The sequence below is a fragment of the Saimiri boliviensis genome, chromosome 1 (genome assembly GCF_048565385.1).
Source record: "Saimiri boliviensis isolate mSaiBol1 chromosome 1, mSaiBol1.pri, whole genome shotgun sequence".
In the NCBI taxonomy this organism is placed as follows: domain Eukaryota; kingdom Metazoa; phylum Chordata; class Mammalia; order Primates; family Cebidae; genus Saimiri; species Saimiri boliviensis.
In genome coordinates, this window is record NC_133449.1 from 113156239 (window position 1) to 113183671 (window position 27433).

Consider the following 27433-nt stretch of genomic DNA (forward strand, 5'->3'; position numbering starts at 1 on the left):
TGACGAGAGCCTCCAATGAGTTTCCCATAGAGCTGCACATGATACCACACTCGGACAGGTCACGGGGTATAAAAAATACCTTAATGCCTTATTGTTTGACATTGTGACAAAGGGAAAAAACCCAAACTTTGGTAAGTTTATCCTACTGTGATGTCTTTCTCTATCTTCCTTCTTCTTCAGATACCTCCATGGCATCTTGATAGAAAATACAGCTCGTGTTCCACCATACTCCTGGATAACAGCACAGTCAGCAAGCCTGATCTCAGCCAAATATTAGGATGGTGAGTACAACGAGGTTGCCAAGGGCTGAGTGACAGACCCCCGTATGCTAAAAGCATGCGGGCCATCCGCTGTTAGTTCAGCCATTTGGTTGCCCTTTTCAGCAGGCAGTTGAAGAAGCTGATGTCAATGATATATGGATTTTTCAGGACCTAAGGATGAATTTTTTTAATCTTAGACACTGTGTGGTAAAAGGGAAAGCCAGTTAGCAAATAAGCCATCCCAGAATAATCACAGCTCTTTATCTGATGCATTTCTGTTATGACAGTATTGAACCTAATGGGCAGGAGAGGTGCTTTTTATTGGATGTTTCTAGGAAAAATTAGTAGTTCTTTATGGGCCATAGGCCTAGCACGATGGGCACTACTTTGGGAACTACTCTTGGAAGAAGGAACAGCTTGTCCTCCAGTGGCACCATAGTGTATCTGCATTTAAATTTTCCCATCATGCACCAGCACATCATAGGCCACAATCAGAGATGCCCTTTCACAACACCCTTGACAGATGGCTTCAAGTTGTTTTAAAAAGCCAGCTCCAATGGAGATGTCCAAAAAATATTATTAACATGTCCTTCCATTATGAGTGTTGATATTCAGAAAACAGTTTGACAAGTGGTACCTCAGAATGTTAATGTCCTTATCCCTAACTTCACTTTCCAGTCTATAAACACGACTAAGTTACAAGCTTAAGTTTGTCTCTAATGTACTAGTTTTAAGCTAATTTGTTAGTAACTTCTACTTTAATCAAAAATGGCCATTAATACTCCTAATAATGTGACTTTCCTCTCTCATGTATAACAATAATTGAGATCCAATTCTGTTTCAGCAAGAACTGGACTTCACCTGTGTCTAAAGCCCTGAGCTTTGATCTGTATGGTGGCATCACTTAATGTTTGTATTCAGTCCTAAGTAAAAAGCCACTCTTTCTTGGCTAGAGTCCCTGACTTCTTCTGATTTCAAAAGATTCTAATGTCTCAGTATGCAATTCAAAAGTAGTTTTTAAGCTTGCCCTTGTTCAAACAAGTGAAAGTCCTACTTTTTCTTTCAGTGTGGTCTAAATTTTACAAGATTTTTTTAAAAATTGAAATATATATACAAAATAATATATATTTTTGGAGAAGGGGTTTTGCCGTGTTCGCCAGGCTGGATTCAACCTCCTGGGCTCAAGCAATACACCCAAGTCAGCCTCCCAAAATGCTGTGATTATAGGCATAAGCTTCCGTGCCTGGACTAGAAGTCTATTTTTGAAGCATAGTAAGTTTTAATTTACTCTCCAGTTTTAGAAGGGATTATTTGGTATATTTGCTTTTGATGAAAGAAAGGTTTACTGAGCAAGTTAATATAGAAAATTGGCTTTTAGGAAAGATTTTGAAAAACGTATTTCATGGTTAGTAGAGCATTGTTCTCAATGGAAGAAGTGAGCCATATTAGAATCACTTATACTGTTTCTTCAAAACATATGTCTGCAAACACATGCATCTTCCCAGCTCCACCTTCCCTCCGGCTCTGGACACTCACAAGCCTTTTAGGAAAATGAGGAAGTATGTGAGACATCATTATATGGATAAAAGCATCCCAGATGATTCTGATCTTCACCCTAATTCAGTCATTCCCAACTTTGCTGCACATTGGAATGACCTGGGGAACTTTACCGACAACCCTGATGCCTAAAGCATGCCCAGCACCAATTAAATCAGAATGTCTCCAGCTGACATTGAGGTCCTGTTTAAAGCTCCCCCGGTGATCCAGTGTGCAGCAAATGTGGAGGCTACTGCTTCCTTTGTGTGAAAAAGTGATGGTTCTAACATAAAAATTACAGGTTTTCCCTGTCATTTGCTCTTCTTTCTACCCATAAAGCCTTTCATCTGTGCGAGTCTTTTCTATCTATGTGTGCATATGCTTCAATTTATACCACACCGTAGTGTTTTCTGAACACCTGCAGTTCACAGGAGCACTGTTCAGGGACCTTGGGTGAATCCGTCTTAAGCCTTGGTTCTCTTAACTGTAAAATGGGCGGTGCATGGAGTGTCACGTGAGGTTTGGTGGTCCTTGTCAGCATGTAACTTCAAATTCTGTGATCTTATAATTTGGAGATGACACTGTTGGAAGCACTATAGAAATATCTCTCTTAGATGCTAATAATGTTGTAAGGCCTACTTTTTACAACTCCAATTTGCCTTCTCAAATTATTCTCAGCCTCATTTTAAATGTTGAGGGTGAATGGAAGGACAGACCTTATCAAAGAAAAGCCCCTGTTTCCTGACACACAACATCTGTGGATGTCTTTGTAACACAGTAACATACATCCAAAGAGTTGTATTTGTTCATTCATACTTTCTTTAAACTAATGTAAAGTACCTGTCATTAATATTGTATGATGTGGTGTTACGCTGTGTGTTTAGTACTGCTTATTTTAGGAGAGCTACAAGTGTCATCGATTTTTGGATGCGTTATGCTGTTTACTAATAAATTTTCTACTAATCATGCATAGGCGATTTTAAATTACTTTGTTTGGTATAAAGCACATTCATTCTGTGCTTTTAGGGAAATAATGACAAATGGGTGAGTACTAAATCAGCTGAAATGCAGGGCCTAGCAACTTAAAAAGCAAAACACTACTGTCTGGCCTAAATGTAAGCATATGAACACATAGATATAAGTAACTTGCACAGAATGAAAGGTTCTATGGGCAGAAGAGCAAATGACAGGGAGAATATGTCATCATTTATACCTAAGAACCATCTGCAGACGCAAGTCTTCTATCAGCCTTTTGCGTAGTATTTTGGTTCTCCTGTTTTTGCTGTAGAGCCAGAGGACTAAAACAAAAGAAAAGTGCTCACATGATATTGTTTTGAATACACGATTCCAGGGCCACTGAGAGGGTTCCCTCCCCCGCCTTTGGAAATATATCTTCAGACCTAACAAATGATAAAATCAGTTCTTACAACTTTTGTTTTTCTCCACAGTGTGACCATGGCAATATGTTACAACATAAAGCACAGGTGAGCTCTTTGAAACCTGTCTTCTTATTCCAGCTCATCACTTTGTGTCATATGCAACACGCTGTCAGGTCCTAACTCTAGACATTATAAGCTGTAGAGTGCTTATTTTACAGTGCTACAGTAAATCGTTTGTGGGTTTTTTGGTTCGTAAAAATCTTTTAAATTATTAAGGGTTCCAAAGTGTATTTGTTTATGTCTTTGTTTGCAATTCATTTGGAAAGAAGCAGTAAAAAGATGCCCTAGCCTCATGCAAATATACAGTAGGAAAGAGGCGTATTTATAAAGCTATCAGGTTACTGTGGGTATTCTTTAACCCCACCAAAACTCCAGAAGTGCTAACTGATTAAAATAGCTATAAGAGGATTGTACATATCAATGAATTCGTTCACTAATAGTCACTGAGCTTTCTTGTACAATAAATGGATCTGTCCCCTTACTGGCTGTTACAATATTATGCATTGGCTACTTGGTTTACTTAGAGTGTCAAAAACTCACTTTCATTAGTATCACCACCATTATAAAAATGTCTTCAAATATGGAGATGCCTTCAAGCTCACAGTAGTACGTATGAGTTTTCAAAGTTGAGATTTTCAGCTTGAAAGTTTTAGCTTTATTATAGAGAAATACTTGTTATTTTCCTTGAAATGACAGACTCACTTGACTTAATTTTATGGATAACAGTCAGTTATACTTTCAGATACAAATGGTGTACTGTGAAAAATTGGCTTGTTCAGCTCACAATTTAATCACAAGTGCTTTTCTTTAACATGACCATACTTCAGTATGCAGAAGCGCTTTATGTGAACTTTCTACTGAGGATACTAAAAAGAGAGGCCAAGATTTAGTAACATCATTAATTTTTACTGTTTCATCAAGGACATTCTTCAGTGAAACATGCTCTTTGATACAAACTGCAAGGGGCCGTGAAGAGTGGAACGAATACTGGTATAATTCGGTAGCACTGCCCTTATTCATACTGAGAAACCATCAGTTTTACCCACGTTTGCTTTTAAACAGTCATTACAAGTGTTGAACAGGAAGAAAGCAATCAATGTCTTAATACTTTTTAAAAGTAATAAATTATTTGTGTGTTTTATTTTCAATCAGCTTCTCAGGTTAAATTAGTATTCTTGTAAGAACAGTTTGGGCCATACATGGTGGTTGACACCTGTAATCCCAGCTATTTAGGAGGCCAAGGTGGGAGAATTATTTTGAATTGGGTGTTTGAGACCAGCCGGGGCAATGTGGCAAGACCCCATCTATCAAAAAAGACAAAAAACCAAAAAGAAAAGATCAGCTGGGCATGGTGGTATGGACATTTTGTCCCAGCTACTTGGGAGGCTGAGGCAGGAGGATTGCTTGAGCCCACGGAGTCAAGCCTGCAGTGAGTCAGGTTTGTACCACTGTGCTCCATCCTGGGGGAAAGAGCAAAACCCTATAATAACAACAACAACAACCAGTTCTGACATCATGGGTCTCCTAGGGAATCTCAGGGGTCCACCGACCACATTAGGAAAACCACTGGTTTCCTAAATAATCACATAATGTGTTAGTTTGTAAAGTTCATTAAAGACTGCCTTCTTTTAAAATGAAAAGGCAATTAAGTGTGTAGCTCAAACTACTTCAGCAAACATATAGTATAATAAAGAAAGATTTGGGAAATCTTAATGGATTCTAAAAAGTTCTAAAATCCTTATTGCCAACAACTACTGCTTCCTAAAATGTTCCTGTGTTCCACTCCACCATGAGGTTAGAGGAGTAAAAATAGACATAGCTTCTTACCATTGCCTGTTAGCGGGAGTCAGTATTTAAAGGCAAGTCTGGCTCATCAATGTAGAAAAGACTTCCCAGTTCAGAACGTGATGTGTTGATGAATAACAGGTCAAGAAACCCTCTGAAGGCCAGGATCCAGGAGAAAAACTGGCAACAACTGTTTTGGTGAACAAATTTTACCAAAGCAAACAAGAAGTATCTCCCTCCGCCCTCCATGCCCTACTCCCAGCAGATACTTTACTAAGATATTAACCATTTGTGAATTAATCTCTTAAATGCACATTCTTCTTTTATAGATATGCAAATAGATCTCTGGCTGTTTTTGATGAGCCAATACATCCACTTTCAGTAAGTGTCACTTTCTCTGAGGTTCTGTTTATGTCTTATGAAGTTGTGTTGATTTCATGATGAAGTCAAAATCATCCACCATTAAGTCTTCACTAAGTTGTGTCTAATCATCTTATGTAAGGAGTGTTGTAAATTGGTCACACTGGAGTAAGAGCTGACGTACAGCTTTGTTTAATTTTTGCACTAAGGGGAATAAACATACCATCCAAATAACAAAATGTGTCATTTTAAAAGATAAGTTTTTATAGCAGCAAACAATAAGAATATTTGTAAGTAGTCCTAACAAATATGAACGAACTCTGTGAATGGAATTAGAAAACAATTTAAAGTTAAATTTGTTTAAGTGCTATCAAAACTTAAAAACTTGCTGCTTCAGGCATATGATAGCCACAGGGCCACCTTAGCACCTATGGTTACACAAAACCAAAAATATTTTAAGATCCTGCCGTTTATATTTTTAGAACTAAAAGACATATTATCCCAGCAAGATTATTCTAAGGGACATGTGGGCACCAATTTTAACATCCCCATCTTAAGAGTACTTAAGAAGTTTTCTTGAATGAATATGTATATTGACTTTCTTCTTCTTTCAGCAAGAAAATATTCCAGGGAAATCCTTTGAGGATGATCCCACACGCAACTGCATTTTCAGTTATTTCTGTGCTCTTTCTAAAGTCACAAAACTAACAGCTCCAGGAGCAATCGTAGCATTGGTAAGCTATTTCTTATTTATAAAGCATCTTTAATAACTGGTCTCCTACACAGCGTATGACCGTGTTTCTAAATAAAAGTTCCTAAAGTTATCATCAGATCTTTTAAGAGAAACCTATGCAAACAAAGTAAATACACATATTAGAGTTTAATCATCGTCATGTTTTAAAATGATGCCATTGCTTTTCTTATCACAGAATAATTGCTACTGAAAGCAGCAGGAGAGACTTCTGGTTTCTCCCTCAACAGATTCCAATGTAGGTCTAAGCTGAGTTCCAGGCTGTATTTCCCCACAGTTCTGACCTGGAGCTGCTGCTCTGAATGCTTTGTTGTTCCTGTTGACCTCTTGTGCCTGTTCGGGAAATTGCCCAGGAATGTGGAACTACTAAGACTTGGACGTGGGCTTTGCTAGTTAGCCTGCCAAGCCATAGCTGTGTCCTTACCTCTACATGGTTCTCCCAGAATTCCTGTGGTGAGACTCATTCAGAATATAAAGTCCTGTTCAGATGGCTGGGATGGTTTGACCCTCCCCACACTAACCATGTGGTAGAGGAATGTCAACTACATGGCCTGGAGAGAAAGGATACTTAGAGCAGTACCCTCTCCTTCAGCATCCAGCTAGAGCTTAGGGGTGAAGGCCTCCGCTGGGCACCTGCATAGAAACCTCTCCATGAGCACTGGATCAGATGCAGGCCATTTCATGGAGCTGCAGCCATTGGGAATGCCCAGCACATGCTGGGGGGAAGCAGGAGTGGTACTTCCAGATGGAGAGAGAGAGAGAGCTGAGGCAGGAGGGAAAGCTGGATTGAAAGAAGGGGGACTTCACTGTATACAGGCTAAATTTGGAGTGCCTGTGAGATAGCAGAGTGACGTGTGCAGTCATTATTTGAATCAACGGAACTGGAACATGAATCTGAGCAGTGCAGTCATCATTTGGATGTATGGGACTGGAGCATGAATCTGAGCTGGCGGTAAGGAATGAAGAGTAAGAGTAGCTGCTCAAGGCGAGGCACAATGGCTTACACCTGTAATCCCAGCTCTTTGGGAGACCAAGTCAGGCCATCACCTGAGGTCAGGAGTTCGAGGTCAGCCTGGCCAACACTGTGAAACCCTGTCTCTTCTAAAAAATACAAAAAATTACCTGGGCATGGTGGTGGACCCCTGTAATCCCAGCTACTTGGGAGGCTGAGGCAGGAGAATCTTTGGAACCTGGGAGGCAGAGCTTGCAGTGAGCCAAGATTGCACCACTGCCCTCCACCCTGCACAACAACAGCAACATTCTGGGGAAAAAAAAGAGAAAAAGAGTAGTTGCTCAAATGCAAAGAAACTGTTTAGAATGAAAGTGGACAAGCCGGACATGGTGGGATACACCTATAGTCACAGCTACTCAGGAAAAGGGAAAAAAGAGAAGATGGACAAAAGATACTCTGTAAAGACCACCAGCATGTGAGGGGCAAGCCCCCAGAAAAGAGCCAGAGTACGAGGAGGAAGAGCAGGAGAATGTGATAAGAACAAAGGGTTCGCGATAGGAAAGGCTGGGGTCACAGTGCTACAGGCTGCCAAGAAGGTCCCCATTCCATAAACACCCCTGGGATGCCAACCCTGTGTCACTCTTCTAAATGCTGGGGTAGAGAAGAGGACAGGTCGAGCACAGTCCTTGTCTTTATGAGGCATTTGTTTTAATGAGGAAAGCAGTTCTTTTTTTAGGTAATGGCAAATAGCAAAATGATAAAGCACGATTCAGAGACAGTGATGGGAGGGGCTCGCTGTTTCTGATAGAATGATCAGGAAGAGCCTCTCTAGAGAGGACACATCTGAGCAGTGACCTGACTATAAAGCGAGGATGATAAGGAATGCTGGCATTATAGGCAGTGGGCTGAGTGCCAAGACTGAGACAGGAACACATTTCACGTGTGTTCAAGGAACAGACAGCAGGGAGCCCGCCTGTGAGAGAAATGAAGGAAAGAATGGAAAAGATGCGGCTGCACAGGCGGAGCCGTCGCTCACAGGGCCCTTTGGCTTGCAGACCGGGGACGAAGTCGAGGTATTATTCCAGTTTGAAGCGGGGACTAATGGTAGATCTTGAGCAGGGCAGTGCAGCGTTCTTAATTTAGAGGTTATCCCAAGTGCTTGGGAGAGAGCAGTCCATAGTTGGGAGGGGGGTTGGGGCAGAGAAGAGGACTAAGTAGCAACTAGGCTGTTACAGGTGAGCCGTGGCACGTGGCGGCCCAGAACCTGAAGCAGGCAGCCTGCCAGTGAAGGTAGCCATGGAGGGATTATGCACGGATTAGAGGAGGGTAACTCACATGTAATTATTAGTCTCCAGGAGCTGGGCCAATGGCAATTTCCTGGACAAGATTAGGGCCAGGTTGGGGAGTGGAGCCTTGGGGTGAAGGGCTCCGGTTTGTGGGTGTGAAGGCTCCAGGGACCTCAGCAAGAGGAGTCTCAGGTGAGTGATGGGGTTGGGGGGGTGGTTAAGGTGAGATGGGAGGCAAGGAGCTGGCACCAGGGCATGACACTGTGAGCAAATGAGAGGATGTCATGGGGGAGCTGGGGAGAGCAGGATGGGAACAGGCAACACATTTGTATTGGGGAAAATCTCTGGCAGAGAGAGAGAAAGTCTTCAAGAAGAAGTGATTTGGGGAACAGTGTTCTGCAAAAGTGGATAGGATCCATCATGCTGATAGAAGAGTCAATGTTAAAAGAGAAACTTTCTCACTGACCCAGGAGGGCAAGTGGTATCGATGAGTGTCAGCGGGTCACTGGCTTACCAGTAAAGGTGACAGGAAGTTGAGGGCTTGCCAGTGCTGTTTCAGTGCTCTCTCATGAGTCCTGTGGAGTTGAACACTAGGAGGGAGGGTTATTCCTTGGAAAACCGACAGTGCAGGGTTTTAGAGAAAGGGAGCAGGATCTCTCATAAGAACATGTCATGTTCAAGGGCCATGTGATTTGGAAAACACAGTTGACTTTGGAGAACATTGCCAGATCTGAGCCACCGATCTGATAATGTTCAACAATAAATGAACTCTCTTAAAATAAACTGTTTTTCTTTCACCTTGATTCAAAGACCTCAAGTAGCATAGAGTCATACTCTTCTACAGAGCACCCTCTGAGGTAGCAACATCTCACAGCTTATCTCTGTAACCTTCCCTCAGCTGGTCCTTCTTCTAGTTCTTTATAGGATAGAGATTGGACAGATAGACAATCATTTCTGAGATTATCTCACAAACTGCTTGGCGGGTTTACAGCCACCCCAAGGATAGAGAGGCTGGCAGCTCTCTCTGCCTTCAAACCGCCAGAATTGACTGAATGCAGATACTGGAGGACAAGAAATAAGTTTTTGTGAAGTGATTGTGGAGACATGGAAAGTAGGGGCTGTGAGCAGGACCCTCCATTCCTTCACATGCGTTCCTCATCAAGGCTCTGGATACAGGGACTGTTTCTCAGCAACAGAGACCTGCCCTTGTCATGCTGTCTGCCCGGCAGCACTGGGAGGCACTCTTGACCTGCAGTTCCTAAGCCTGTGTCCCAAAAGCGGGTGAGTTGTTGTGAAAAGGAGAAGACAGCAGTGTTCTCATTATGACTTGGGTTCTACACGTTCTAGCATGGCACACCTGTAAAATTCCTATCTACCTGCCAGCCAGGTGTGACGCTGCACGCGGATGGCACTGTAGTGTTTCCTGAACAACCTTAATCTGCACCAGGCCTGTGTTTGTGCTGCCTTTCATGAGTGTGAAGGTGCTGAAGGTGCCTTTCTTCATGCTCACATCCCTGTGAATGAAATTGGCATGAAAATTTCTGTGGGCAGAGTATGCTGCAGAAGTATCTGACTATGACGGGGACTGGGCCTCTTGCTTTGTCTGAGCAAACTCTCTGCAGAACATGAGAATAAAAGGCACTTAACGTTCTGGCCAAAACCAGAAGTCTTTCATTCTTAAATGTTATCAGCACACTGAAACAGAACTGAAATCAAAGACAAGTGCTCTCTTTTGCAGGTGTACATTGAACGCCTTTTAACGAATGCTAACATCGATCTTTGTCCTACTAATTGGAAACAAATTGTCTACGGAGCCATGCTTCTGGCCTCCAAGTTTTGGGGAAATCGTCGTCACTGGAGTGCGGATGACAGCCAGAATCCCAAGGATGTTGCAGCTGAGACAATGTGAGTTTCTAAGGTTTTGGCAAACTTTGTCATCATTTTCCATGCCTCATTTGCTCTCCAAGTTATCAGTGTAAGAAATATCTTTATAGGTTTCCTTGTGCAGATAAAGGAAGTAGGCATAAGACCACAGACTTCAATCTATCCAGCTTTAGTATAACAGTTTATATTTTCCAGCATTAATGGGTAAGTCTTGAAGTGTTATTGTTGTAATAACTGGCTGATAAACTGAAGTGTTTTTCTGATTGTTTTTTGGAAAACCTCTTACAAGTGTGCTGTCAGAATGACACAGTGCAGTAAATATCTTTATAGCTTTTTAGAAGCCACCTGCCAGTTTCAGTCCCCTTTGAAGGGGTAAACATCAGGCCTTTGAAATAACTGGCCACTTTTCAGGTGTTAAGGCCTCGGGACTATGCAGAACTTACAGCTTTAACCTAAGTCACCCATTGTGTATTTGCTTTTGCTGGTCCTTGTCTCCCCCTTTAATCTGAAGATCTGCTTTTATAGGAACCTTGAGATATGATGTTAAATAGCTACAGATTTCTCTGCCCTGGCTCCTCCCCATTAACCTTGCATGTGTTTGGAAATCGGTCTGATGAGTTAGAAGCTTGCACGTTCACCTCCCGCAGTGTGAGAAGCATTTCTGGGGCATCACGCCATGCCCACCACACTCACAGGCTCCCTGGGTACTCAGACATTCACAGAAGCAGGCTCGGGGCCAGTAGTTGTTTATGAGAGTCTGGGAGCTGTGCAGGGTCATGGAGTTCCTCCCAGATGCACCAACATGGCACTGCAACACAGCTTCCCCAGGGTTCCCTTCCCATTTGGCCTTATGACTGCTGTGAAGTGAAGGGCCCTGAAGCAGGCAGGCAGGGTGAGCAAGGGGGCATTTCCAGCAGAGCTGCCCTGGGTGCCCGCTGGACAGTGAGGACAGCTGTGTCAGCCGCATCTGGTGCAAGACAATGGAGCAGCTCTTGTTTACGTTGACCAGCAGAAAAGACAATGCCAGGCAGTGGCACAAGTTAGTTTTGTGATCCATCTTTGCCCGTGACTCCACATAGGAGGACTGCTATTCAGAATCACCTCAGTGTATGGCTGCAATTGAAGATACAGTTTATATTGTAGATACACTGCAGTGTGTATGTATCTACATTCAATCCCTTGTGCACAGGAGTTCAGACCTGCTGGGTAACACAGTGAAGCCTGTCCGTACAAAAAAATTTTAAAAAAATTAGCCAAGTGTGTTGGCAGGTTCTGTAGTAGTCCCAGCTACTTGGGAGTCTGACGTGGAAGAATTGCCTGAGCCTGGTAACTTTAGGCTGTAGTGAGCTGTGATCACGTGACTGCACTTCAGTCCTGGGTGAGGGAACCAGACTCTCTCTAAGAAACAAACAAACAAACATTTTTGTCACCACTTTGCTAATAGTATAAACCAAGTGATAATTGTGATATTTGGGGGAGCCATTTTAGCAAAGAGTATGACAGCAAATGAATTTGAAACAAATGGAAGTACTTTGAAAGCTGCAAATGCTAAAGGGAGTTTAATCATAGTCATCCACTGCAAACTGTTCCCTAAAAGGAAGCAAGATTTGTGACTGCCTGATTTCTCCTTCTCTGCTGCCTAGCCAGAGCTGATTTATCAGTACAGGATAATTGCAATGGAGAAAGTGTTTAATTCATGCAGAGATAGATGTACAGGAGACCAGAGTTTGACTATTACTGAAATTAGTCTCTCTGAAAACTCTGGGATGGTTTTCGAAAAAAGTAATTTGGTGTGTAGTGTGTCAGAAAGTGGGGAGTGCTGACAGATCAGGTCAGCGATGAAATCATAGGGGAACGTTGAAGCTGTCCTCCTGCATTGAGTTGGCTGCTGGGTTGGGGCCAAAAAACCAGATGAGCCACGTTGATTTGTTAGGGTGGTGTCACCTGATCCCAGTACAACGTCTGCAAAATATCTCAAGCACTCAATTTAGGTTTTACAATAGTGATGTTATTCCCAGGATCAATATGGGCAGGTTCAAATTCTTGCAGCCTTCAGCCTCATGACTCCTAAGCCACAATTTCTAATCTTGTGGCTAATTTATTCATTGTGGAAAGGTCATCTATCTAGTTCCCAGGTGGGAAAGGGGTTTGTTTTGGGAAAGGGTTGTTACCATCTTTGGTTACAAAGTTAAACTACAAACTACATTCCTTCCAAAGTTAGTTTGGCCTCTGTGTAGGAAAGAACAAGGACAGCTTGGAGGTTAGAAGTGAGATGAAGTCACATCAATCCTCTTTCACTGTCATCATTTTCTCCGTTACAATTTTTGCAAAGGTGGTTTCAAATTTGTAATCATGAACACTTAGTTCTGCCATTTTGGCAGCTGAATTGTTCTCAAAACCTGCAGCTAAGCTGGCTGAGGCTCTGATTTCCAGTCACAAGATCAGAGAGCATGCAGGGATAAGTGCAGGTTTCCACAGAAGTGAGCTCCAGAAGCAGTGGAGGCAGAGGCCAGCCCCAAGAAGACAGGTTCCAAACAGAGCTGTTTGTGTGTGAACGGAGATATACCGGGAGCTATGGTCTGAACAGGCTGCTTCTGTTTGTGATCTTGGGAAGCTGAAAAGCATTACGTCCAAGCATTTAATAGACATGTGTCTCACCCTACTCCTCTTGACTATTTGCAATGATCCCATTTTGAGTGTCAGTTTAACAGATAAATAACTGCTCTCCCTCAGATTTTTCTTAAAACGTTCCAACATCGATGTGTCTCCCCGGAATATATATCTTTTCTAGAGAGTTAAACTGAGTAGCCACTATGCAGAAATGCTGTGTTGTAAAGGGTATGCTGTTCAGTCAACTAGCTGTTTAAAAACCCAGAAATCGGCCGGGTGCGGTGGCTCAAGCCTGTAATCACAGCACTTTGGGAGGCCAAGGCGGATGGATCCCGAGTGGGGATCCCGGATGGATCCCCCTCGGGTGGATCCTGAGGTCAAGAGATCAAGACCATCCTGGTCAACAAGGTGAAACCCCGTCTCTACTAAAAATACAAAAAATTAGCTGGGCATAGTGACGCGTGCCTGTGATCCCAGCTCCTCAGGAGGCTGAGGCAGGAGATTTGCCTGAACCCGGGAGGCGGAAGTTGCGGTGAGCTGATTGCGCCATTGCACTCCAGCCTGGGTAACAAGAGAGAAACTCCACATAAAAAGAAAAAAAAAAAAAAACAGAAATCTTAGAAGATGAATCGGCTGTTCACAGAATACTTTTCTTCAGTGATTAAACCTCTATGAATAGCTACGTTAATTCTGGGAAGTGCCATTAATTTCTGTAGTAAGTCACGACCTGATTACCTGTCTATACAAATATTGTTTCATTTACATTTCTATAGACCTAAGGATACGTGAAGAGGATATTAATTTTAGAAGGAGGTTCAGTTGGATTTTACGTTCAGCAAATGAGATCCCCACATCTTGACTTAGAGTCTAACTGCCCTCCACTTTCAAGCATTTGCTTACTTGGCCAATGGGTAAAATGTTAAAAACCTTCAAACCAAGAAACCAAATGTATTGTTCAGATATTGATCATTTTTAAGCAATTAACTCATTACAGGGCTTACTCTGAAAGCAGCCAGAATGACTCTAACTGTGTACCTATTAATTTAGCTTTGGTGAGGGCAGCTGGATGACCGTGAGGCAGAGGACGGCTCCCAGTGCTTTCCTCTCCCATTGCCTCCAACTCCCCCACATTCTGTTCTGTCCAGGGGTGACAGATGCCGAGTTCTTCAGGGTTGCATTCCCAACTCAAGAGCAACACTGCATGTGTTAAGGCCAGGGCCCTACTATAAATCACATTATAATATGAGTTTAGCCAAAATGACTCTCCTTGACTTTTCTGCCTTTCAAATTGGAAATGTTATTCTTCCCCAGTCTCTTCCTAATATTAAGGTGAGCAGAAACTTGCATTATGCCTCCTTGACACAGCCTGGTGTGCTGGAGCAGAGGGAAGGGGATTCTTTTTGCCATAAAATGTATCTTGCTTATGTATTTATTTGGGATCAATTCTCCTTGTAGCCTTACAGTTTTTCATCCTCTGAGGTAATAGGGTGGCTCTCCATGGGTCCCCTTGTTGCCATGGTGATGCGCCCCATCTTCCTGTTGGTGCTTCTCTACTTCAGCAACTCCCTTCCTGTTATTGTCCTGGGAAATATGCCTGGAGCTTCTTCAGAGCTAAGAAATGGTACCCATCATTCCTGTCATCTCATCACCATTGCGGGGTTTGTGAGTGAGCTTGGAGTCTGAGTTGCGCAGCTGCCCTAAGGGAACTGTGAAGAATAAGCCCCGAGGCAGCAGCAGGAGTGCAGAAGAGGCTTCCACCTCTCCCTCATCCCAAACTTGGGCTGCTGGGATGCGGAGGAGACCCCAAGCAGCTGTGCCTTGTTTGGACATTAGTGTAAGGACCCAACCACTCAGCCTTTATTTGTTTCAAAACAGAACTTTGAGCATCCTAGTAGCTCAGAATATTTTTAAAGATAACCCACTTGACTAAAATTGCCCTGTGTTCGCTTTATTGTGTTTCTCCTCCCACAGGAGTAAGATGGAGAAGAGTTTTTTGGAGCTACTTGAGTTTAATATTCATGTGTCTGCCAGTGTTTATACGAAATATTACTTTGACCTGCGTGCCTTGGCATACGACCATGACCTGTGTTTTCTATTTAGTTTTCTTCGCAAAGATAAAGCAGAGAGATTGAAGGTAAGGCTGTGAAGTCACTTAGTGGAGTTTCCCATTGGCCGCAAAAGCCAACATCTGTGACAAAATCATATTAAGTAGTGATTAGGAAAATGAAAGCCTTAAAATTAACAGACCAAAGTGCTTATTTTTTTGGCATCATATTTCAAGTCTTTTACACATTATACAAGAATCATCATCATCATTATTATTATTAATATTACTATTATTATTATTCTTTTAGGAGAAGGAGTTTCGCTCTTGTTGCCCAGGCTGGAGTGCAATGGTGCGATCTCAGCTCATTGCAACCTCTGCATCCTGGGTCCAAGGGATTCCCCTACTTTGCCTCCTGAGTAGCTGGGATTATGTGCAGGCACCGTGATGCCCGGATATTTTGTATTCTCATTAAAGACAGGATTTCTCCATGTTGGTCAGGCAGGTCTCGATCCCTGACCTCAGCTGATCTGTCCACCTTGGCCTCCCAAAGTGCTGGGATTACAGGGATGAGCCCCTGCACCAGGCCATGGATCTGTATTTTAAAACGTTATTGATATTCTCACTCCTTTGACCATAATTCAGAATAATTTTTGTTAAATTTAATCTGTTCTTAATGAGTTTCTTTTTATTTTCTACCTGCATTTTTCTTTTTATTTTAATCTGTTCTTAATGAGTTTCTTTTTATTTCATGAATAAATACAGTTGTATTCCTAATTATATCTAAATAGACAATGCACTTACTGCTCTTGACTGTCTTTTACTTCAGCAATTTACAATGTCGTGTCCTTGTCTATTCTGTATATCTCGGTGCAGTCCCAGGAGTTTATCGGACAAAGCAGTAGTGGCTGAGAGACTTGTGCTTAAACTGTATAAGGTGCCAGTGTTTCAAGTACTAGGTGTAGGAACGACATGAGCTTTCAGTGAAAATGGCTTCATGGGACAATGTAAGATTTATGGTTTATGACTCTTGGTGAGTACACAGGGAAATTCCAACTGAGACAGACACATTTAAAACTGGCATTGTCTCTGGTGTCTCGGTGGTACTTTGGAATAATACATTTCTCTACCACAATGTGCAAGTAAAGTAGCACCTTGTGGTGCTTCAATCATTAGACTTCTTGGGTGTTCTCAAGCAGCCCAGCACGCACCTGCCTCATTAAAATCTGCTTGGAGTGTGTAGTAACTACTAAGGATTCGGTAGAATTTGAATCACTGAGTAAGTTGATTGTTTGGCACAAGTGTATGTTGATTATGCTGAAGGAACAAGTGCACAGGTAACAGATAATATTGTTACAAGCTTGTCACAATACTCTGAAAATCTTTTGGAGCCCTATTTTATTTTTTATGTGACAGTATCACCAAGCAATGAGCCCAACTTTCAACCTATAAAGTAAGTTTGTCTTGCCTCTGGCAATCTTTTCATAGCTCTTAAAGGAGACTACCTTAGTGAATGGGCAGGGAGTTGCATCCTCAGAACCTGGCACTGTAAAACTCAGCCAAAGCAGCTACAAGGGAAGCCTCCAAAGGAATCTCTATGTGTGGTTTCTCATCAATGATGCCTTTTTAAAAATGTTGGAGCCTTTTTAAAAATTGTACCCATTTTCTCTTTAATTGACTTTCCTAGGCTATGTCACCACCATGTGAATACAAAGACTTGCACAAAGATGTCGCCACTGTGAGAAGGGCCGCCAGCATGGATTTCATCGCTATTCGGCATTCTAATGCCATCTTACCTTAAAGACAGAAATTAGCATTATAAGATCCTGGACTCGTCAACTGTAAAGACTACAAAATATCACTTCTATTGCTGAAAAAGTCCAGGAAAATTAGGATCTTCTTTTTTTATATTTTTTTTTTAATTTTTTTTGTTGTCGTTGTTGCTATTGTTGATTTTGTTGTTGTTGATTAGGATTTTCATAGAGCACAGATTTCTTCAGATAACCATACTGTGAAGCTCGGTGATGGTGGCATGAAGAGTGGGTGCCAGGTGCTACCTAAACTTCTTGTTCCACTGAGTCCAGATGGCATTCCTAGGGCACTACCTTCTTGAACAACTCTTGGGGAAGACTACTGTCACATGGACACACCACATCCCAGTGCAGAGTCAACAGTCACCCACAGTCCCAAGCAGGTGACAATCTGAACTGAGCTGGAATTCAAAAAACTATAGAATTGGCCCCAGATTTGTGAGAGTGCCTGGGTTTGGATCTCTGTCCACAGAGGCACTGAATGCACGATGGCCCGAAACAACAAGTGTGGGAAGATAGAATGCATGGGGACAAGGCTGTCATTACTCCAAGTTCCATGGGGGCTCAGGCCTGTTCATCTCGTCTTTGAAGGGAATCTGTACATGTGAAATGAGGCTCCCACCTCATGGTAATAAAGGGAGAGACGAAATCAGCTCATCTTCCCCCAGGCCCATACTGGTCATACCAAAACACAGAGTCTTGCTGTGTTGCCAGGCTGGAGCACAGTGGCGAGATCTCCAGTCCCTGCAACCTCTACCCCCCGGGTTCAAATGACTCTCCTGCCTCAGCCACCCAAGTGGCTTGGACTACTGGCATGAACCACCAACCCAGCTAATTTATATATTCTTAGTAGAGACAGGGTTTCATCATGGTGGCCAGGATAGTTTTGATCCCTTGACCTCGTGATCTGCCTGCCTCAGCCTCCCAAACTGCTGGGATTACAGGTGGGAGTCACCGTGCCCGGCCTCTTGCATTTACGTTCACAATAAAGTGGTTTGGAATATTCCACTGTTGATTTGTGATTTCCTCCTCCAAACATAGTCTGTGGCTCTGTATACATAACTGAATATTTTCATGTATCGATATTTTGTGTCTGAAGATGAAATATTAAATGAAACATGTTAAAATGTTTCATGCAAAGCCTTCGGTGCTTGTAGCGTCTACTCTTTGGTGAATACACAAATTCATCTATTTTAAATATTAACATTTGTATTAGATGTGATAATGATATTTTTTTTCTCAGCTTCACTTGTTAGATAGTTACGTATGTTCTTTCATAATTAATGATATTGTATCTGATATTTGATGTAAAAAACTCCTAGAATATTTGGAATTGATAATTGAAATTAAACAGCAAAATGAGAACTGCTGAAACCTAGTGATAATGTACTTATGATGGGTTTATTATCTATGATCTCTTTCATTATTAATTTTTAAAGTTTCCGTGGAAAACTGTACTAAGAACTTAAAATTGTCTATAAAACCCTTCGTGCCCTGCGCTTTAGCTCCAATGCATAATGAATAAAGGAAAATGGATTTTCCTTCAGGAATTCTGCTGGACTCTTCCTTTCTTTTCCCTTTAACCTGGGGGCAGGGTCTTCAGGTCACCATGGGGTGAGGTGACCATGAATGGCGTCCCTAGAACTGCCGCTGGGAGGAGTGTGTATGTGGAGATGGGTTTCGTGGTCACGTTTCTTCCTCGGGTCTTTCTGGTTGTGATGGTGGCTTTGAGGATGGTTTCTGAGGATCCTCTCCAGGGGATTCCTCCACCTTTGGTGTCTCCCTTGGGGGAAGGCCCGAGAATATCTGGAGAGGGATTCCTAGGGTCACCCCTGTGTGACGGAGGTGCCTTGTGCGGGTCCAGAAAGCCGCGTTTTTGGGGCGGTGGAGCCTCATCTCCCATGTAGGGTGGGCGGGATGTCTGAGGGAGTGCTGGAGGAAAGCCCTGTGTGTCGTGGTCGCTGTGCAGTCTCAGTACAGCCCTAGACCTGGGGAAGTCATGATGGAGACTCAGAGGTGCTTGGGGCAGGGAAAGGGGTAGCCGAGGCAGTCACCAAGGTGTGACAGCATCGCTGATGCCAGGAGGCAGTTTGGGGAGGGGTCTTTGGAGGGGAATAATTGTGGAGTCTCCACAGGCGGGGAAAGTGTGAGGGTGCTCCAAGGCTGGAGGTCAATGCGGGGGTGGGTGGGAATAACCTAGGGAAGCTCTCAGGAGAGTAATGGGCCCCACAAGCGTTGGGGTGGAAGGAAGGCGCCTAAACAGGTCCTGTCTTGCAGGGCCCTTCTGCAGGGTGTCTCAGAGATGGATCTCTGGGGCTCCTGAATTCACCGATACCCTGGGTGGGGTGTTTTCCAGGGTCAGACCTTTCCAGGTCCTGGAGCAAGGAAATGAAACTGGCTTCTTCCTCCCCACCGCCTGGTTGCTGCTTGGCAAACAACCTTCGGGGAGTGCCATGGCTCCTGGCATTCCCTGACAGGCCACAGAAGCGGCTCAGGGCTGGGCCCAGATCAAGGGGTCCTCTTAGATATTTATATTTGATGTTGAAAGTGACATGGGAATAAAGGCTTCATCTGCGCTTTTGTTTCTAGTCTCAAACTCCATTTTGCTGTGTCATCTTCAGCAACATTTCCCTCTTAGGGCCTCATATTTCCTATATATTTTGTGGGAAATCTGGAGTTTGGAACATGAGTTACCTGTATCAGGACTCAGTATAACATCTATAAATGGCTGGTAGGACATGAACCAGACTTAATTTATTTATTTATTTATTTACTCATTTATTTATTTATTTAGAGATGAAGTTTAGCTCTTGTTCCATTGCCCAGGCTGGAGTGCAGTGGCAGGATCTCAGCTAACTGCAACCTCCATCTACCGGGTTCAATAGATTCTCCTGCCTCAGCCTCCCAAGTAGCTGAGATTACAAGCACATGCCACCACCCTCCAGTTATTTTTTATCTTTATTTTTATTGTTTGTATTTTTAGTAGACACGGGTTTCACCATGTTGGCCAGGCTGGTCTCAAACTCCTGACCTCAGGTGATCCACCCACCTCAGACTCCCAAAGTGCTGGGATTACAGACATGAGCCACCACTGCCAACGAGGGCATGAACCAGATCCATGACACTCAAAATGTGCTCCACTAGCCAGCACTCACCTCACCTGGGAGCTTATTAAAAATACAGAAGAATCAGGTGAGGTGGCTCACCCTTGCAATCCCAGCACTTTGGGAGGCCAAGGTGGCCGAATCACTTGCGGTCAGGAGTTCAACATAGGCCTAGCCAACATGGAGAAATCCCATCTCTACTAAAAATATAAAAAAATCTTAGCCAGGTATGATGGCCGGCGCCTGTAATCCCAGCTACTGAAGAGGCTGAGGCAGCAGAATCTCTTGAACTCGGGAGGGAGCCACAGAGTGAGACTCCACCTCAAATCAATAAATATTTTTAAAAATTAAAAATAGCAAAAAAATAAGAAAAATAAATAAAAAATAGCTTTCTTGTCGTGGCCTGCACACTGTGGGCTCGTGGGTCTCTGAGACCTGAAAATTGAGTGTTTTCACACCCCAGGGGCTTCCTCTGGCAGCTCTGCAGCTGTCACCATGCCACAGAATGAATATATTGAATTACACTGGTAACGCTATGGATACCATTTGGATGACAGTGAGAAAAAGAGAAAGAAGGAAAGTCCTGAGGCTCATAACGTTCAAAGAAGGCAAAGAAAATGATTGGTCTGAAAGCTAAGCTTTACCATAAACAGTGCCGTGCTGAGAAAATACAAATGAAAAAGACTATCAAGATGCATGAAAAGAGAAACACCAAACAGAAGAATGATGAAAAGACTCCACAGGGAGCAGTATCTGCCTATCTGCTGGACAGAGCGGGGCAACCTCAAGCTAAAGCACTTTCCAGTATGATTAAACAGAAACGAAAAGAGAAGGAGGGAAAATGGGAAGTCCCTCTGCCTAAAGTATGTGCCCAGGGAGAAACAGAAGCATTGAAAGTTATTCGAGGGCCAGGCATGGTGGCTCAGGCCTGTAATCCCAGCACTTTGGGAGGTCAAGTGGGTGGTTCACAAGTTCAGGAGTTCAAGACCAGACTGGCCAACATGGTGAAACCCCATCTCTCCTAAAAATACAAAAATTAGCTGGGTGTGGTGGCAGGCGCCTGTAATCCCAACTACTTGGAAGGCTAGGCAGAGAAGTGCTTGAACGCGGGAAGCGGAGGTCGCAGTGAGCCAAGATGGTGCCACTGCACTTCAGACTGGGTGACAGAGCAAGACTCTGTCTCAAAAAAAATTAAAATTAAGGAAAGAAACAGTGGGATTATCCTGGGAGTACAATGGAAAGAAACCCTAATACCACAGTTATACAGCAGACCTAAAAGCAATCAGTCTTCATTAGACGTCAAAGAACTCTATGAAAACTATTCTAAAGACGAATGTAGATACCATAAACTATATGGTTAAAAACTTAAAAGTACAAGCTCTGAGGTAAAGCAATGCATTTTTTTAATCAAAAGGCAAAAAGAACCCACAAAAATCAACTATATAAAAGCCATGTTCCATAAAGGAACGTATAGCACTTTTACACAATTAGCATGTAAGAAATGATGCATGATGCTTGCTTTTCTTCTTATAATTTTTGTATTTTTAGTATAGATAAGCTTTCACCATGTTGGCCGGGTTGGTCCTGAACTCCTGACCTCAAGTGATCCACCTGCCTCAGCCTCTCAAAGTGCTAGGATTACAGGTGTGAGTCACCGCACCTGGCTGGCAAATAAAGAACAAGCTTTCTGAGTAACACAAGCAAACCTCCCACAGTTAATTCAGAGTTGAGGACCACTTACACTGCCGAATTCACGCTCAATCACTTTAGATTCTTGAAAGGTACAGGTGATTATCATGTCTCCTTTGTTTTTTCCTTAACTAAAATCGAACCTGTCATTTATGAACTTCTTTTCTTATCAGCCTTTGCCTATTAACTTATATTAAAGAATAATCTGGGCTACGCACAGTGCCTCACGCTTGTAATGCCAGCACTTTGGAAGACCGAACAGGGGTGGATCACGAGGTTGGGAGTTTGCGACCAGCCTGATCAACATGATGAAACTCCGTTTCTACTAAAAATACAAAAAATTAGCAGGGCATGGTGGCGCGTGCCTGTAATCCCAGCTACTCAGGAGGCTGGAGCAGGAGAATTGCTTGAACCCGGGAGGCCGGGGTTGCAGTGAGCCAAGGTCACGCCACTGCACTCCAGCCTGGGCGACAGAGTGAGACTCCGTCTCTAAAAAAAAAAAAAAAGAACAATTCGAAAACTAAGTTGAGGTTTAATTTCTTTCCCTTTTTTCCTTCTTTCCTTCTCGCAATAAAAAATCGGGAGGTTGTTATTTGACTATACTTACCAAAACCTTATAGTCACTGAAAATTATAAGTTAAAATACTAATAAGCAATTATAATTTCCTATTGTTTCAACTATTTTTTCTTACCTTTACAGGAACTCTACATTTTAAATATTATTAAATTTTAAATTATACATTTTATGAACTAGTATGTCATTTAGAAATTCACTTTCGCTTCTATAGTTTTTATTATTAAAAATTTATTTTTCAAATTTTTTATTTTTCTAAATTTTTAGTAGAGATGGGGTTTCACCATGTTGGCCAGGCTGGCCCTGAACTCCTGACCTCAAGTGATCCACCTGCCTCAGCCTGTCAAAGTGCTGGGATTACAGGCATGAGTCACCACGCCTGGTGACTGGCGAGGTCACTGCTCACTGCAGCCTCCGCTTCCCAGGCTCAAGCAGTCTTCCCACCTCAGCATCCCAAGCAGACGGGACAACAGGCACGCACCACTGAGGCAGCAAAACAGGATCTGGAGGCGGGGAACATAAAGTCGATCTCACACTTGGGCTGTAACAGGAAATATCCTCTCCACAGAGAACAGGCCAAGTAAATGGCTCTGTAACCTTACCGTTTCTCTGAAAACGTGGCGATGTCTCCACTTGTCCGGGGTGCATTCCAAGGGAGTTCTGCCATATTCTGCGAGCAACTGGGGTCCGATCTAAACTTTTCATGGGAAAAGTACTGCGGTCGTGGGATGAAGTTACGTAGGAGTAAGGGGGAAAACCACGTCGCCGAAGTGACCGGTGAAACTGTCCTACAGCCCCTGGTCCGTGCGGCTCGGGCCGGGAATCTGCGGCGCAGGTGGCGGCTCCTGGTGCTGCAGCGGGCTCGGGGCGGCGGCGGATGCGGCGGAGGCGGAGGCCAAGGTGATGCGCAGCCGCTGGAAGCCACTGGAAACCGCTGGGCGGGCGGCAGGGCACCTCCAGGCCGGCCGCCAGCTTGGCCTTGTTGGCGCGGGTTCGGCGCTCGAGGTGCACGAGCAGCTGCGGCTGGCCGCGGCGGAAGTGCGGGCTGCGGAAGTGGTGGAGGGGCCGGTTCCGCCGTCCCGCCGCCCCCCGGCCCCGGCCCGGACCCGGCCTCGGCCCGCCCTGCACCACCTTGTGGAAGCCGGAGACGTTGAGCTGGCGGATGAAGCTGGTGAAGTTGGTGGTTTTGAAGAGCCCAGGCTCGGCCCCGGCCCCGCGGCCCGCCGCCGCCCCCCGGCCCGGGCGGGCTGAGCAGCTCCACCTCGAAGAGCGGCTGGTGGATGAGCAGCCCCTCGCCGCCGCCGTCCCAGCGGGTGGACCGTTACCACGGGCTGTTCACCAGACGCCACCATTCGGCGGGGAAGTTGTTGGGCTTGATGGGGATGGAGAGCGGCGCCTCCTGCATCGCCCCGCCCGGCCCGGACCTCGCGCCCACCCACCCAGCCTACCTCTCCCTCCCCGTGCTCGATTCCCGCCCCCGACCCCCGCCGCGGCCTTCGCCTCGCCCTGTCTGCTTCTGCCTGCCCGGCCGCCGCGGACCCCATGAATGTCTTTTGACAAGTGTCCGTTCTTGTCTTTTGTCCATTTTTTAATGGAGTTGTTTGTTTTCTGATTAAAATTGTGTTAATTTCTTTATAGATTCTGGATGACACTTTTGTCAGGTGCATCGTTTCTAAAATTTTTCTCCCATTCTGCAGGTTGTCTGCTTACTCTGTTGACAGTTTCTTTTGCTGAGCACAATCTCTTTAGCTTCCTTAGGTCCCATGCGTGTATGTTTTCGTTGCAATAGCTTTTGGAGACTTAGTCTGGAAAAATTTGCTGTGGTTTATGTCCAGAATGGTATGTCCTGGAGGGTTTTTGTTTAGGATTTTCATAGTTTTAGATTTTGTAATGTAGGTCCTTAATTCATCTTAAATTGATTTTTTCTATGATAAAAGGAAGTGGTCCAGTTTGAATCTTCTGCATATGGCTAGCCAGCATAGTTTGAAAAGTTGGGTAGTGTGTTGCCTCCAGCTGTATTCTTTTTGTTTAAGATATCTTTGGCTATTCGGACTGTTTTTCGGATTTACATAAATTTTAAAATACTTTCTTTTCTCATTCTGTGACAAATGACTTGGTAGTTTGATATAATAGTATTGAATCTGTAAATTACTTTGGACAGTGAGGCCATTTTGACATTATTTCTTCCCATTTACGAGCATAGAATGTTTTTCCATTGGTTTGTATCATCTCTGGTCTCTTTCTCTTTCGTTCTTTCTTTCCTTCCTTCCTTCCTTCATTCAACTTTCCTTCCTTCCTCCCTCTCTCTTTCTTCCTTCTTTCCTTTCTTTTTTCTCTTTCTTTCCTTCTTTCTTTATTTCTTCTTTCCTTCTTTCTTTTCTTTCCTCTTTCCTTCTTTCTTTTCTTTTTCTTTCTGATGGAGTTTCACTCTTTTTCCACAGGCTGCATGGAGTGCAATGGCATGATCTCAACTCACTGCAACGTTCACCTCCCAGGTTCAAGTGATTCTCCTGCCTCAGCCTCTCGAGTGGCTGGGATTACAGGTATGCACCACCACACCTGGCCAACTTTGTATTTTTAGTAGACATGGCGTTTCTCCAGGTTGGCCAGGCTGGTCTCGAACTCCTGACCTCAGGTGATCTGCCTGCCTCGGCCTCGCAGAGTGCTGGGATTACAGACAAGAGCTACGGTGCCCAGCCATCATCTCCAATTTCTTACGGCAGTGTTTTTTGATTCTCACTGTAGAGATCTTTCACCTCCATGGTTAGTTGTATTCCTAGGTATTTCGTTCTTCTTGTGGCTGTTACGAGTGGGGGTGCAGAATGGATTTGCCTCTCAGCTTGGACATTGTTGGTGTATAGAAATGCCACTGAGGAATACCATTTAAGAATTGCCACCTAGTTTTTGACAGTGGTTGAACTAATTTACACTCCCACCTGCAGGATATACATGTTCCTTTTTCTCCATAACCTTGGAGAGAAAAAAATGCCACGTTTTGTACAATGCTTTTGTATCCTGAGACTTGATAATCACCTGAAGTTATGTATCTGTTCTAGGAGCCTTTGGGCAGGGACTGAAGGGATTTCTAGGTATGGAATCATGTTGTTACATTGTTTGTGAAAAGAGATATTTCACTTCCTCTCTCCTGGTTGGATGGCTTTTCTTTCTTTCTCTTGCCTGCTTGCTCTGGCCAGGACTTCTGGTACTGTGTTGAATAGGATGACAGTCGACATCCTAGTCTTGTTCTGTTTCTCTGGGGAATGGTTCCAGCTTTTGCCCATTCACTATGATGGTGGCTGTGGGTTTGTTATAGATGGCTCTTAATATTTTGTGAGATGTTTCTTCAATCCCTAGTGTTTTGAGGATTTTTAACATGATAGATGCTGAATTTTATGGAAAGCCTTTCTGCATCCTTTGACATGACCATGTGGATTTTGGTTTTAGTTCTCTTTATGTGAAGAATCACATTTATTGATTTGCATATGCTGAACCAGCCTTACAGGAATAAAGCTTCCTTGTTCATGGCAGATTAACTTTTTGATGTGTTGCTGGATTTGGTTTCTCAGTATGTTGTCGAGGTTTTTCTTTCCTGTTTTTGAGATAGAATCTCAGTCTTGTCGTTAGACTGGAGTGCAGTGGCACAATCTCTGCTCACTGCAACCTCCGCCTCCCAGGGTCAAGTAATTCTCCTGCCTCAGCCTCCCAGGTACCTGGGACTACAGGTGTGCGCCACCACACCCAGCTAATTTTCTGGTGTTTTAGTAGAGATGGGGTTTCACCATGTTGGCCAGGATGATGTTGATCTTCTGACCTCGTGATCCACCTGCGTTGGCCTCCCAAAGGGCTGGTATGACAGCTGTGAGCCAACCCGTCTGGCCTTTGTTGAGATTTTTTCATCTATGTTCATTAAGATAATGGCCTGAGATCTTCTTTCTTCATTGTATCTTTGCCAGGTTTCGGTATCAGGATCATGCTGGCCTTGTAGAGGGAGTTAGGGAAGAGTTTCTTCTCACTGTTTGAACAGTTCCAGCAGAAGTGGTATCAACTCTTTTTTATACATCTGGTAAAATTCAGATGTGAACCCATTTAGCCCTGGGATTTATTTTGGTTGATAAACTGCTACTGCCTAGATTGCAGAGCTCATTATTGGTCTTTTTTGGGATTCAATCTCTTTTTCATTGTGTCTTGGTAGGGTGCATATGTCCTAGGAATTTATCAAATTTTTCTCGATTTTATGTGCATACAGGTGTTCATAATATACTCTGATGTTGTTTGTATTTCTTTGGGGTTAGTGGCGATATCCCTTTTGTTGTTTTTAATTGTATTTATTTGGATCTTCTCTCTTTTCTTTATTAGGCTAGCTAGTGGTCTATTTTATTAATTGTTTGAAAAACAAGCTCCTGAATTCCTTGATATTTTGAATGGTTTGTAACATCTCAATTTCAAAAGGAGACTGAAAAGTTAGGGCAATTATAATCAAAAAGAACAAAAGTGGGGGCATCACGTTACCCGACTTCAGATTATACTACAGTAACCAAAACAGCATGGTACTGGTACAAAAACAGACACATAGCCCAATAGAAAAGAATTCAGAGCCCAGAAATCAGGCTGCATACCTACAATCATCTGATCTTTGACAAAACTGAAGAAACAAGCAATGGAGAAATGATTTTCTATTGAATAGAGAGTGCTGGGATAAGTGGCTAGCCATATGCAGAAGATTGAAAGTGGACCCCTTCCTTACAGCATTTACAAAAATTAACTCAAGATGGAATAAAGACTTAAATGTAAAACTCCAAACTGTAAAAATCCTGGAATACAATGTAGGCGATACCATTCTCAACATAGACAGAGACAACGATTTTATGATGACGATACCAAAAGCAAAAATTGACAAATGGGATCTAATTAAACTAAAAGCCTCGGTACAGCAAAAGAAACTATTAACAGAATAAACAGACAGCCTATAGAATGAGAGAAAATCTTTTTCAAACCACAGCTGACAAAAGTCTAATGTTCAGCATCTATAAGAAACTTAAACAAATTTATAAGAAAAAACAAACATTATAAAGTGAAAAGAGGTCATGAACAATTTTTCAAGAGAAGACATACTTGTGGCGAACAAGCATAGGAGAAAAAGCCCAATGTCAGTGATCATTAGAGAAATGCAAATCAAAATCACAATGAGATGCTATCTCACACCAGTTAGAATGCCTATTACTAAAAAGTCAAAAAATAACAGATGCTGCAATATTTTAGAGAAAAAGGAATACCTATGTCCTGTTGGTGGGAGGATAAATTAGTTCAACCATTGATGAAAACTGTGTGACAATTTCTCAAAGACCTAA

The 27433-nt window shown here is 43.3% G+C and overlaps 2 protein-coding genes across 2 annotated transcripts in view; both read right to left on the reverse strand.

Annotated features, from left to right (window-relative positions):
• LOC141581415 (uncharacterized) overlaps window positions 1-27433 on the reverse strand; it is a 578148-nt gene that overhangs the window by 118215 nt on the left and 432500 nt on the right. The gene's annotated exons all lie outside the window — the stretch shown is intronic.
• LOC141581705 (heat shock factor protein 5-like) lies at window positions 9173-23629 on the reverse strand. The gene is made up of 3 exons (XM_074387970.1): window positions 23521-23629; window positions 22688-23416; window positions 9173-11651 (listed from the first exon to the last, which is right to left on the reverse strand). The coding sequence occupies exons 1-3, from the start codon at window positions 23627-23629 to the stop codon at window positions 11503-11505; spliced, it is 987 nt and encodes a 328-aa protein (XP_074244071.1). The 3' UTR covers window positions 9173-11502.